This window comes from Colias croceus, chromosome 20 (assembly GCF_905220415.1).
Source record: "Colias croceus chromosome 20, ilColCroc2.1".
In the NCBI taxonomy this organism is placed as follows: Eukaryota; Metazoa; Arthropoda; class Insecta; order Lepidoptera; family Pieridae; genus Colias; species Colias croceus.
Genome location: NC_059556.1, coordinates 9,323,437 through 9,338,453, shown reverse-complemented (window position 1 = coordinate 9,338,453; position 15,017 = coordinate 9,323,437). Strand labels below are relative to the sequence as shown.

The following is a 15,017-nucleotide window of genomic DNA, read 5'->3' as shown; positions in this document are numbered from 1 at the left end:
CAACGTTGCTAAGGGAGACGATATCTTCACCATTATTAAAATTGAAAGATTCATACAATCACAATAACAGTTTATACCAACCCGTTCAATTTTCCAAACTGCAATCGAACAAAAATAAAAACTGCCATTCATCAATAAAACATTGAAACAGTAACGTTAAATAATATGTTATCAGAGCAGTTTTGAAGAATTTGTGGCTGCAGGTAAATTGGAATTGTGTTTTTGATCGATGGCCCTTGCTAATGGACGAAAATAAAAACGAGTGCATTCGCTAGGCCCGCCATGATGGATGGGCTGTGTGTTTGTCTCTGAACTACGTTTCAGTAACTGCAGTGCTGAATGAGTGACTGTAAAATTGTTTGTGGATAGTGATAACTTCATTTTCTTATAGTTAATTATCAAATGATTTCATTTTAAGTAGTCTGTGGAATTCAAAGATCGGTGTCGGTGAATCATCGGATAGATCACAGAACTATATAGTTCTGTGCGATATATGACTGGCGTGGCATTCGTTAAAAATCTTGTGTAATTGTTCTACGATTACTATTAATTATTAATTATTAAACCAATAATAACTTCTGGGAAATTTTGAACGTCGAATTTTCTCACAGAATTATCAAATAATATTGTCTCGTTTAACCTAACAAAGGAAAATTTATTTATAATTACATAATGCCATTATGCCACCATTCTATGTTCACTACTTATTATTTTTACCACTTTTTATCTTTTTACTACTAATTAACTTAGAAAACCTCTTCATTCTTAAATAGTATCTTCTGTCAAATTATTTCAAAGATTATGACGAAGAAGAAGAAAGAAATAAAGAGGAAGAGTGCATTGAATCAAACCAATATATCTTTATCAAATCCAACAACATCATATCCAACTTCTATACTTTATAAACACTTCTATACACGTTTTATTTATGTACTAATATTCTAAAACACTTTCCCAACGTAGTTTTATTCCAAGTTCGTTGATATCTCGTAAGCTAGCATCATTAGCCGCTACATTTGTCACTCTTATCAGTAACCCTTCTGCTCTATGTTAATAGACGGCGTTTGTAGTATTCTGTGCGTTTTACCAAATGATTGATGTTAGGAGATCATTTATACTGTGGCTTTGTTTGCATTTATTTTGCGTTATTGACAGAGAATGTGAAGATTTTTGTATGAACAAGTGACGGTTTGAGATTATATTTTACATTGTTAAGTCTAACTTTTTTTTTTTTTTTTTTTTACAGTACAATAGGGGAGCGCTTGGCCACGATCTCGCCTGATGGTAAGCTGAGATGTGGCCTAAGATGGAGCGCGCTGCCCTAGAATGTACCTGTTCACTCTCCTCTTGAAGACCTCCATATTGTACTCGTCGGGGAACACAGACTCAGGAAGCATGTTCCAGTCCCTCGCGGTTCGAATGAAGAATGTCGATCCGAACCGCTTTGTTCGGGTACATGGAACGTCCACCATATGGCGATGCCTAGAGTCTGTGCGCCTCGACGATCGATGGAAAAACGGGGATGGCGGAATTAAATCGTGCAATTCCGCAGCGCACTCACCAAAGTGTATCCGATAAAAAACCGCTAAACTGGCCACTCTGCGGCGATGAGCGAGGCTCTGGAGTTTTTTGCCTACTAGCTCATCGTCGTTTATTAGCCTCTTGGCGCGCCTCTCTATCGCCTCAAGCGCCTCCAGCTGGTACTTGGCAGAACCATCCCAGAGGTGAGAGCAGTATTCAATACACGAACGGACCTGGGCTTGATAGAGATTGAGCAACTGTCCCGGACTGAAATACTGCCTCACCTTCGCCAGTATACCGAGCTTTTTTGAGGCTACTTGGGCTTTTGATTCAATGTATGAACCAAAATTGAGAGTAGGCGTCAAGGTGATACCAAGAAGCTCGAGGTGGTCAGTTATCGGTATGGATACACTTTGGAAGGACGGAGTCAGGTTGAATGGACTCCGTTTAGCGGTGAATAGACACGCCTGGGTCTTGGTCGCATTGAACTTGACCAGATTGGCTTCGCCCCACTCGGAGACTGCCTGTAAGGACAAGTTCATGCGTTCGACCATCGCCTCCCGTAGAGACTGGATTTGTGCCGAACTGGCTCTCGCGTTGGATGCGTATCTCTCCACAACAGTGCTATCGTCTGCGTACCCATAGATACCGGGTTTCAGCAGATCGTTTATGTGTAGCAGGAATAGTGTTGCGGAGAGAACTGATCCCTGAGGGACCCCGGCATTAATAGCCAATTGGTCGGACGAGCAACCATCGACGACTACTCGAATCGACCGATCACTCAGGAAATCTGAGATCCATGCGCAAAAACCGGTAGGCAGACCGTACGATGGAAGCTTGCCAATAAGGCTATCATGCCAGACCCTATCGAAGGCCTTCGAGATATCAAGGGAGACTGCAAGCGCTTCACCATGATTCTCTATGGCCTCACTCCAGATGTAGGTGGCATACGCTAGAAGATCCCCAGTGGACCGATTTCGGCGGAATCCGTATTGGCGGTCACTGAGTAGATCGTTTGCTTCTAGGTGTGCCATTAGCCTGCTGTTCAGTACACGCTCCATAGTCTTGCAGAGTATGGACGTGACTGAAATTGGCCTATAATTGGAGGGGTCGGCACGACTGCCTTTTTTGGGCACAGGCTGCACGTTGGCAAGTTTCCATGATTTTGGTACTTTTCCAGTCATCATCGAAAGGCGAAAGAGGCGTGTCAAGACAGGAGCGAGCTCAGGCGCACAGGTTTTTAGCACTATGGCTGGAATCCCATCAGGGCCACTAGCTTTATTCACGTCAAGATTTCGCAGCGTTTTAAGAACCTCAGTCTGACGGATGCGAATTTCTGGCATGCTCACCTCGCATCCAGGTAGACTGGGAGGTTTGGCGCTTGCGGGATCTAGACGTGAATTTTCTGCGAACAGAGTAGCAAGTAGGTTCGCTTTCTCTGCGGCAGTGTGAGCCAGCGACCCATCCGGTTTCAGCAGTGGAGGAAGTGAGGGGCGGCAGAAATTCGATTCAACCGACTTTGCCAGGGACCAAAACGCTTTACTACCAGAGGGGTAAGAAGCCAGTTTGTTCCCTATACGGCTAACGTGGTCAAATCGAGCTTTCCGTAGAGCCTTTTTGCAGGACTTGGCGGCCCGGTTGAAGGCTTTCTTCTTCTCATATACGTCCTTGGCCTTGCGGTGTCGAGCATCAGCCCAGGCCAGATATGCTTCATGTTTCAGCGCTTCAGCGCGTCTACATTCGGCTCTGAACCAGGGTTGAGCTTTGCTGGACGTGGCCACATCGGAGAATGGAATATAGTACTCCATTCCCTGCCGCAGCACATCAGTCACAGCATCCGCACAGGTTGAAGGGTCTTCAGAAGAAAAGCAGACAGGCCGCCAGGGATAAGATGCAAAGAAAGAACGCATCTCGTCCCAATCTGCTGACTTGTATCGCCACACGCGCCGAGAGCCCCTGGGACTGGGATCGGGCGGCGAGTAGACAGATACAGATTTCACCAGACAGTGGTCGGAGCTGCCAAGCGGCGATGAAATCGCCACGGAGTAACGGTCTGGATCAGTTGTCAGCAGAAGGTCCAAGCAATTGGCTGTATGGCTCTCAACATCGGGAACCCGCGTCGCTCCTTGAACCAGCTGGGTGAGATTTAACGCTATAGCAAGTTTACGCGTCTCTCTCCCAGCAAGGTCAGTGCACTGGTATGGGTATAGCCACTCCTGGTGATGGGCATTAAAATCCCCCAGAAGCACTAGCTGAGCGGAAGGGTATTTGTGTTGAGCAGCATCCGCCGCCTCACTTAGGTACTCTGTGAGCCTGATAGTCTCCTTGTCACCGCTGTGCGCTCGGTAGACACAAGCATAGATGAGTTTCTCTAGGCCTGTGTCCACCAGCATCCATAGTACAGAGAAATGGGGGTCTTCAAGGTAACGGAGACGCCGACAGCAGATGTCGTCACGTACGTACGCGCACACACCTGACCGAGCTTTAAAGTTATGCTCCAGGGTGTAGCCGGGATACGTTAGGTACGCCTGATCAGACGGACATCTTATCTGCGTCTCCGTGAGGAACAAGATACAAGGAGTTTGAGTCTCGAGGTGGAAATGGACTGCAGCGAGATTGGAGTGTAGACCTCTGATGTTAGTGAGGTCTACTTTCAGCGAGAGGGAGTGCTGCCGCTGTACAACTTTATTCTTGTACCTTGCTTTTTTCATAAAATTTAAAGAGTGAAGTAGGTGTGAAGACGGCAGTAAATCGAGGCGCTATACTTCTAGACCTGAGACGAACACTCAGAAGCTACACTGATGGGGACTAGTCTGGAGACTGCGGGGACGCCCGAGCCCCCCCAACGATGTCCATAGGGCCCTCTCGTCCGGTCGCCAACCGGCACTATGGCGCATCTTGGGATTTTTCGCTAGTTGGCGGGGCAGCCTTTCACATGTGGCTAGCACGCTACTTGGGCCCCCTACTGACTAGCGGTCGGCCAGCGGTGAACCGTGCCTCGGATCCCGCTACCCTCCATGACTAGTCTCCAGGTGCAACAACATAAGTGTGCGTCAAATCGTCCAGGTTGTATAAGCGCAACTGATTCGACCCGTCTTCACATGGGCTACATCAGCTTCATCGTGTCGGAACGCGGACGCTTGGCGACACGGCTTCAGCTGATGGGTGGTCTTTATAGCCGCGACGATTGTCTCCCACCATGTCACCTGATTAGCACCACCCAGGGGCCACGTGTAGGGAATCCATACTCCGGGTATACTCCTACGGACGAAGGTGACTCGGCCCCCAATAGGCCCCCTAACTAGTTATAATGCTTTAAAATATGTTGTTTTCAAAATAATTTCTAGTTGATATTCATCACCGTACTCTAAGGTCGTATAGTACACTACAACTACATAAAACAAAGTAGCTTTCTAGAGACAGCTCTATGTCCCTTTGTATGCTTAAATCTTTAAAACTACGCAACGGATTTTGATGCGGTTTTTTTTAATAGACAGCGTGATTCAAGAGGAAGGTTTTAGTAGGTATATAATTTATTAGGTTTTATACAAAGAGGGCAAAGCCGCAGGGAGTAAGCTAGTTGATTGATAACTCTGCGGTCTGGCTTATAATTGGAGTCAATTTAAAATACAAAGAGAGTTTGTATCATGAAAACTATGATTTTTATTCACATCATAATTTCGAAAGATGAAAGTGACCAATTAATTATTATTATCAGAGCACAAAACACGTAACTACAACACTGTTGTTAGCTGATACGTCATTATTTTTTATCAACAATCTGACTTTCCAACGCTAATCTCTACACTGAGCATCAATAGCCATCTGTATCATTGAAATTAATTACCTTAAAACTAAGATGGAGGTTTCGTTTTTATTCGCTCAGAGCGAGAGCCATTACTGCTATCAAAATAATAGATAGTCACATAATTATTCTTAGAATGCGATGGAGTCATTATATTCATAGCGGGGAAAGAGACGGACATATTTCTCGCGGTTCCTCGAAGCACTTAGGTAATTGAATAGGGGTAAGGCGAATAAAGGAACGGTGGAAAATAATAATATAAATAATAATGGAGGGCTGTACTCGAAGTTTGCTCGTAAATATCGCAGTATGGTAAGTTTTGGTGATGTTTGTACTGTGCAACCAACAATGCTTTTATTCTTTGGTAATATGTAAATAACGAATAGGTATGGAACTTTTAATAATAGTTCGTGTTATAATTGAAGCGCTTTTGTAGCCATATTGTATTATTATCAATTACAGCCCTTTTAAAATATTTAATAATAAATATTCCTGATCTTTCACAAAGCGCTGTCTTTCAGCTTCCGAATGATTGATAGTACAATGATAATGACGAATTAACCTTGATATTTATGTAGGAATACCAACATTGACCACATCCTATACCTATTGCTAGGTTTATAGATATTATAAATAAATATTATAGGACATTATTACACAAATCGACCTAGTCCCACAGTAAGCTCAATTAAAGCTTGTGTTGTGGGTACTAGGCGACGATAAATATAATATTTAATAAATACATATTATATAGATAATAACACCCAGACCCAAGAACAAATAATTGAGTTCATCACACAAATATTTGCCCTGACCGGGGATCGAACCCGGGACCGTCGGCTCAGTAGGCAGTTACTTTACCACTGCGCCAACCGCGTCGTCCATTATATTGATTTTCATTGTTATATTATATTTGTGTCATTTTCTTGCTCTACACTGAGCTCTACTTGCTCATAATCCTAAAACTGGCAATGCAATGCAAACTTCTATAGTTCCAGGTGTAGAATACTTTTATTTTAAATAAAATCCGTACAGCCGTTGATGGTTTGAATAGCAGTGAAAAATCGACTTTCTAATCTACCTAGACTGTCTATTTTATGACTTCTATACGTTTAATAAAAAACATCAAGTCATAATACAGATTTCAGACACCAAAATAACAATCCTGTAATAACTTCCCAAACCAAGAGTCCAAGAATGAGACAGGCATACCTAATACATATTTTTCGCGCTTCGGCACAGCGAATAAAAGGGAATAGGGCTATAATAATCTGCCATATTACTTACAAGTTACGATGCCTTGTTTTGTTGTCTATGCTTTTTATAGCTCTGCTTTGACAGACGTATTTTGGGATATATAATAATGTATGTTTATTTTCAGAGAAATATCATTGCATGATGTAAAAACTCCAAATGTAGAGTCAGATAAACTTTTCTTTCTTTATTTGAAGCACTAACACTTTTATATATTTAAATATATGAACTTTCATGTAGATTCATCTATACTTACTCATATTATAAAGATGAAGAGTTTGTTTGTTTGTTTGAACGCTCTAATCTCAGGAACTACTGGACCGATTAGAAAAATTATTTCGATGTTAGATAGCCTATTTTTCTAGGAACGCTATAGGCTATATATCATCACGCTAAGACCAACAGGAGCTGAGCAATGCGGTTAAAACCGCGGGGCACAGCTAGATACAAATAGGTATACCAAATACATATTACTCCTAACATTGCGTTGTTATAGAGATTCACGATAACATTAAAATTAACAATAAAAGACTGTTTAAAATTATTCATATTTGCTATTGATACTCTGCAGACAAATCAATTAGAAGAAATCATTAGTTTCACCATCACACGGGTTTAATGCACCCAACAAAGCAATAAACGTTGCAAATATGAACCAATAAAACTCAAGTGTTAACAACACGAGCAAGGTATTCCCTTCGTTACATATCAATAAACATATCCAATAAAATTTGCCAATTAGCCGTCAATCCGAAACAGTAAACGTACCAAGTAGTAAAGCTTGTATTTATGACGTCACAACCAGTGTTGGGTCTAATTAATAAGCGCCAAGTCGCCATTAAAATATCGTTACAAATGCTCTTACAACACTAATCCTTGCTCAGAGTGTGGTCTAAATGCGAGCGGTAAGCGGTTTAAAGTAAACGGCGGCGCGCGTATTGAGAATTAAATGATTCAGATTTCAGTTTACAGTATTACATTTAAAATAAATATTTTTATCAAATATTTTGATACTTTTGTACAATCTTATAGGGTACTGAAGATCAGTGAAAACCTTAAATAGTAAATCTTAAGAAGGAGTAAGTATTTTATTTAAAAAAAATACCTACTCTGAAAGTTGACAATTTCTCAATACGAGACAAAGTTTTCTTCCGTTACAATTGTCTTCAAGGTATCTGTTAAACAGTGCTTTTAGATGTTAATAAATACCTAAACAAAGTCTAATGTTAATTTAATTTTAATAATTGTTTATATTATTTTTATCAACCGCTCATCACCAAGACCATACCAGAAAAATTAATAAAGCGATATTCGTCGATCGTTAAACATCTGTGTATTGCCTCAAACGGCGGCAAAGCGACCTCTACCGATAACTTGCTACCGACTAATTACCGACAAGTTATGTTTTGATCAGTGTTCATTTGGTGCACCATAGTAAGATTTGATTCTTAGTAATGAAGGTTTCATCATCATCATCAGCCCATATACGTTCCCACTGCTGGGACACGGGCCTCCTATGAGGGTACAGGCCATAATCACCACGCTGGCCAAGTGCGTGTTGGCGGATGACACATGTCGTCGAACTTTTTAATTCTTCGACATGTCGGTTTCCTCACGATGTTTTCCTTCACCGTTTGAGCAGTGGTGATGTTACAACATGCGCAGATAAATTGAAAAATCAATTTATTTCCTGCGCGCTCGCCTGGTCTCGAACCACGGACTTATCGATTCGAAGTCTAAGGTCTCACCACTGAGCCACCACTGCTCAATATGAAGGTAATGAAGGTTTAGAATCAAATAAATATGAGGTTTAGTAAAAGGCTGGCTACCGATTAATTCTTACCGCCAAGTTATGGCATCATAATGTTTTGATCAGTCTTGATTTGGTATATGGGGATTAAATTCTTCGTCATGAAGGTTTAGCATTAAATAAACAAATGATTTGGGATATGGGTATTGCGTATTTTTTTAATAAAATTAAGTTATAACTGTAAGTAATTTAAAGTTTCCAAAAGGAGAGACATTTATTTTTGTGGAGAGCCTTGCTTTATACTTCACTAGCTTTCCGCCCGCGGCTTCGCCCGCGTTTTCAAAGAAAAACCCGCATAGTTCCCGTTCCCGTGGGATTTCCGGGATGAAACCTATCCTATGTGTTAATCCAAGTTACCCTCTATATGTGTGCTAAATTTCATTCAAATCCATTCAGTAGTTTTTACGTGAAAGAGTAACAAACATAAAAATATATATTGATGATTGTAAATATATATTGATATATTGATTTTGCCTAATTTTGAATGTAAAAAGTTATTTTTGAATACTTCAAATGTTTTAAAACAATACAGAAATAACAATGTTAGAAGAAATAAATAGAAATCTTTCTAGAAAAGACTTTCCACGCAAAAATGCCAAATAGATATCTCTTTATAGAGATAAAAACGACGATAGGTCGAAAAACGAAAGCGATTCCCTTATAATAGCTCCGACATCTGCCCGAACACTCAACATCGACAAACTCCAGGCTCTAATCATGAAAATGTATTTATGACCTAATTAAAGGCCTGTCTACCGTCCGCCGTTGGAGCGACGGAGACGGCGCTATATGATCCCACTGCGCTAAAAAGGGACGGAACACCAGTGATTAATGAGTGTTATATGGCTGGTTAAGTACCGTGTAATTTGCAAAACGACCCTTAATTACCGTGCTACTATCTCCGTCCCTATCGCTCGTCTGGAGAATTAAGCGGGGTAAAGAGCGCAGAGCTAGGGAATCGTTGCGACTTAAAAGGTGGTATTTAATGAGGTATTATGATGTCGGTCGAGGAGATTAGGTCCACACGGCGGAATGTTGACCCGCTCTTTATATTTGGCTTGCTGCAGAACAAATAGCTTAGTGGTGCTTGCAGGTGGAATGGCTTCGTTGTTTGATTTGGTGCCATTACAGCTGTTAACGGGTTGAGAATTTCGGCTCTTTGTTTAGGCATTCTTTGGAAACAAAGTAATTAAGCGGGAGAACAAATAACTAACGCTAAAATATACCTCGAAACTACGTGTGTAGTTTACTTTAATGGGTTGAATTACAATTAAACCCAATAAAGTTTCTGACAATACCTACATTGTCAGAAATATTTATTTTTGCAATGAAATCAGAACATGGACTCAATCAGATGCCGTTGACAACCGTTATCCCTCCTATAAAACATATTTTAATAAATCTTCCGATACATAATAAATCGTTAATAACATCTTTTGTTAATTTTAGAGCAACTTAATCTTTGTTTTACAAAACTCTGAGCAATTATCAAACCATGTATATTCATTAATCACGTCTTCAAAACTAATTCCACCTCTCCATTCCAGGTCTGGTTCCAGAACAGAAGAACGAAATGGCGGAAAAAGCACGCCGCCGAAATGGCGACCGCGAAACGCAAACAAGAGGAGCTCGGAGACGAGTGCGATGAGCAGGAATCCCATGACGCAGACCCTTGCAGTGACGACGATGATGCCAAGCGACCACGGCTCGATTTACACTACCATCGTCAGTGATCACAGCCCGGTGCGGACTCCAGCCGCGCCTGCGACCCCATGAACACTGCGAGTGCCAAATATTGTGAATACGAGTACTATACGCATCACGAAGCGCCCTGCGATCTCTCCACTTGGTCTAGAGAGGATAAGAGTGGAGTGGAAAGTGACGCGCAGGACGATCAGCCGATTAACTTCGCGTATTATCACTTTTAACTGACGGTATTTTACATGACGTAATGATGTTGTTTTTCAATTTATGGTTATCTTCAATGTTGTTTAAAAAGTTATGATGAACTACTGCTAGTTTAGTGAAGAGGAAATTTGTAAACGTGGCCATGGGTGTACCAAGTTTGAAAAGACCTTTCCTAACCGGTCAAAAAACGTACACGATATGATGTAAACAGTTTGGACGTTAATATATTGATCTCTACAATGATAACTGTGCTCTACAATTCAGCACTAGGCATAAATTACTAACATTATCGAGAGAGTTGATGATTCTCCCATTGCGATACGCACAGGCGATTCAAGTATCCTGCAAGTCTCGGAGACTAGTCGCCGCGGAGTATCTCACATACATTTGTATGTAGGTACCGGTATGTAGTGTAGTGTGCGAGCTTACATACAAATGTACCTATGTGAGATACTCCGCGTATCGCAATGGGAGAATGGCCTAAGGCCAACTGTCATTGGCTTTTCGAAACTTTTTTAACCTGACTGGAATATGGTACTTTAATTATAACAGTATTTTGTTTCAGTAATTAATAATATATGAGCTAGTACATCAACAAAGCTTTTATTTCTTTGTCAACAACTTATGTACATAATAACCGTCAGTGTGATAAATAAATAACGCTTAGTATTATAATAATTGCAATTACGTGTAAATAGTTATTTTAGAAACGTGATATGTGTAAGTAATTTATTATTAATGTAGTTTATTTATAAGATATTGTACATTTTGTAAGTGTCGGTGCCAAGTTAATAATATTCTGTTAAAGTGTTTTTAAATATCGATACACGGTATAATGCTTGTTCCTTAGTTCATGATAAATTTTTGTTATTTATTTCATGAATAACCTACTATGAACCTATTATAAGATCAGAATCAGTAATCGGTAAAAATATTGTATTTTGTTTTATTTTCAGTCGAAAGTTATAGTTATTTTATAGTTAGTATATTTATTCATTCAATGAATTGTAAATTTCATTTTTTAACAACTACCTACATTCGTAATTAAACCAAAGCTCTATGATCATGTACCTCTTACTTACTTACTTACTTAGATTCAACTTTATGAAAAATACTTACATCTAGATATTTTTTATATATAATTGGCCAGTAACAATAATAATTAGCAAATGAATTGCAAAAGATAACTTACATGTCAAAGTGTTGAATAGGCTATCAATGACTTTACCAACAAGTCGTAAAATTGGCTCATAAGAGACGAGACACTTAGAATATATTGTAAAATTAAAACACACTAATTTCTCGTTTTGCACCTGTATATATAATTAAGGTTCCCATGTATTATGCAATATGTTACTAAGGTATTGTAAATAGACTTATAAACGAATTTAAAATAAATTATATTTAGTCATAACCAAGCCTAGATCTACCTGAGGGTTCACCAAATTATTATTAAATGTCCAAAAATGCTAACACAAATTACTTTTAACTGATTTAATTCACGAATTTTAAATTGTTCGAACGTAAATTGTAATTAATCGTGATTTGAATCCGTTAAAAGTATTTCAAGAAATATTAAACTCTTGTAAATATAGGTTAAATTAGCATGTATTAAATATTTTATGGCTTTTCAATATAATATAATGTGTATAATGCAGGATTGTTAAAAGTTATTAAATTAACATTAAAAAATATTGTTTAATTTATTTTATTTTAAACTTTCAGGTAGATATTCTAGAAATTATAATTTAAATTGCACTTCACTTTCTAAATACGACGAAGAAATATTATTTTGTAAGCTTGATAAAATGACTGATTCTCATTACATAAAAAGTAAAAACCGCTGTGCATATTTTTTGGTTATCCTAAGGCAATTAGGGTTGTCACAATACAAAATCAATAAACCCATTTTTGTGTACAAAATTGTAAAGTATTAAATGTATCTAAGATACAATGTGACAACCCTAATCTTACTTACATTTTCGTTATTAAAGTGCAATTTACAAGATATTGTTTTAACAAAGCACATGTAAAATGTAAACGCGGATAATCTGCGTTTTATGGTTGAAATAAACGTCTAGAAAACATTTGGTATTTTATTTTATTACCTTTAAGAGCTTGTAGACATCGTGTGTGGTTTCTACGAAATATAATTAATTGAAACAATTAATAAGAACTCGTAAATATCAAAGATGGAGTAGTTAAAGCTTTTTCCAATATGCGTAAAATTATAGGCGAATGAATGAATGTAATATCTGAATTAAAGTATTAATGTTTACTATAACAAAGGGGTTAGCAATGCCCGATTATTTTTATGAAAATCACAATAGGTTGATTGATGATTTATACTTATTTCATTTAGGTAATGAGGTACCTATGTATGTGTCGAAACCAAGTCGAAACCTAGGTAGCTGCACATTCTTAAATTCCTATGAATAAATGTACTATAGCTGAGCTATTGTAAAATACACATAATAGCAATAAATATATTGATAAAAAATACGCTTTGAGAGAACCTTACGCCTTTTTTCATAACATCGTTTATAAGTATCTCACTTTATCATAATATTATAATATGTAAATCAAATAGAAAAACAAAATCTATATATTCAAAGAATGTAATTTCATTAAAATAAAGTAAGATCAAAACAGCGAGTGTTAAAATGATAGCAATGACGTAACATCCGCTATCGTTGGGAAAAGTCATGGAAAAGTGTAGAACATTGTAGCGACGCAATTTGCTCCTACCGCTGTTTGTAGACAACCGATCATGGTCAGGGCTGTCACTAAGGAGTTTTAAGTTAAATAATAAATTTGTAGTGGTGAAATTATATTTGTGAAATTGCCACCAGAATAAATAGATTACTTTGTGTAACTATATCTTAATATAGTTATAGTCTTATATTTTAGAAAAATCAAATGCAACAATAATAAGCATGAAATATCTATAAAATAGCTTCCAACAATTGTCAATATAGGTATGTATTATAAAGTAAATAAAAGTAAATCTGGTTTTAGAGGAAATTTATCACAAAAAAGTACTTAGCTGTAGTAAAATACTCTTTTAATATCACAGATAATATAATCTACTTCTTTATGTGCTGTAAATTGAAAAAAAAATATTAATTTGAATTGTAGAGTTAATTTAAGAACCTCATATTTTAAATAAATAACCTGAATAGTGCCAGCCCTAGATGTACATAACAGAGTTACTCTCAGTTGCAGGCGATCAGAAAAACCTTCAAAGCTATCGAAGGAGGCGGCGAGCAAAAATCGCGACGCTCCCCCCGTCGCCATGGCAACCGACACTACACACAACAACCTAAACCCAACCTTATTTTAAAGTACGAAAGCTCAAAATCCATAAACCACTCGCCTCTGAAAGACTTGCGAATGTGGCTTGTACTTATAATGTAATACATCGTTATTTCGATGTTGGAACGAGAGGGATGATTTTAGTAGTAGATTAGAGAGGGACAAGTGTATCCTCCGTTTGACTCTAAGGGGTTTTCTTTTGTTGTGGCAGAGGCGATAAGGTGCGTTATATTTATGACTCCATTTTAAACTAGGGGTATGTTCGGTAATTTGGTATGTGATTTCTTACTGTTAAGGGATTTCGGAGGGAATATATACGGATTTGAGCGTATTGTGTATGTACATGTATTAGAATTACAAGTCACGCATGTATTGGCTTATTGGTTTGAAAAGTTTCAAGTACATAGAAGTCATTGCTTTATTCGTTAGTCAACTTACTCTCTCTATGTATGAATAGTTTATGTAGCAGTTTAGGCAATTGTACTCTAAAACAATAAAATGAAGAGTAGGTACCTACTATTTAAGTCTGTACATAGGAACAATGTACAGACTAAATATCTATCCGAATATGTTTAGATATCTGATACAAAACCTATATGCTTCCGCTACATGTTAAAATTAATGAAACATTTAAAACAAATTGATGAAAATTTTGAAGCTTTCAACGCCTTCACTGTCGAGCTTTTCAATTCAGAGAACTGAATCGTAAAAGTAATGTATACGTACGTAAATCGTCTTAAAAATTAATCGGAATCAATGTAAGATTTTTTAATAGCAGGTAGAGATTTTTTTCACTTCTAGTTTTTCTCTTATTTTAATCAACAAGGATTTAGGATTTGCGTTAAAGAAGGTAAATAGATTTCATTGAATTAATCAAATTAGATTAAAGCTAATTGAATATTTAATACCTAAAAGTTAATTATTATGATTAATAGTAAAACAGGTAAAATTATATACCTAAAAGATCTTGCTTACTTCCACAGGTAAACCCGCGGAATAAAACTAGTAGATAATAAAAATTTAAAACTCTCAATAAAGCCATAACAATAGCTTTACTTCGATAAAACAACAATTGCCTAATACAGACACCAGGAATTGCTCAAGTTTATAATCCGAATTTAACGAGCGCGATAGAGACCAATAAATGAAGGAATAAAATTAAAACTGAACCTACTCTCTCACGTAGGTTTAACCACTCCGCCGCGTGACCACACTCTGTGATGGACTTATTCTGGGATTTTTATGTTTTATATTCAAATACTTACTTAAGTAGTAAATCAATTACCAGTAATAATAATGTTATATGAATTAATTATAAGTCAGTATTAATTTGTACCTACAGATTTTTAGAAAATAAATTGATCTGTGATGATTCAAAAGCAGATGTTTAGTTGAATAAATAAA

General features: G+C 37.8%; 1 protein-coding gene across 1 annotated transcript in view; it reads left to right on the top strand.

Annotated features, from left to right (window-relative positions):
• Window positions 1-10,123, top strand: part of LOC123701069 (homeobox protein Nkx-6.2) — a 45,585-nt gene extending 35,462 nt beyond the window's left edge. Inside the window, exon 4 of the mRNA XM_045648480.1 lies at window positions 9,938-10,123. Coding sequence (XP_045504436.1) covers window positions 9,938-10,123 — 186 coding nt within the window. The remainder of the gene's footprint in view (window positions 1-9,937) is intronic.
• The last annotated feature ends 4,894 nt before the right edge of the window (window positions 10,124-15,017 follow it).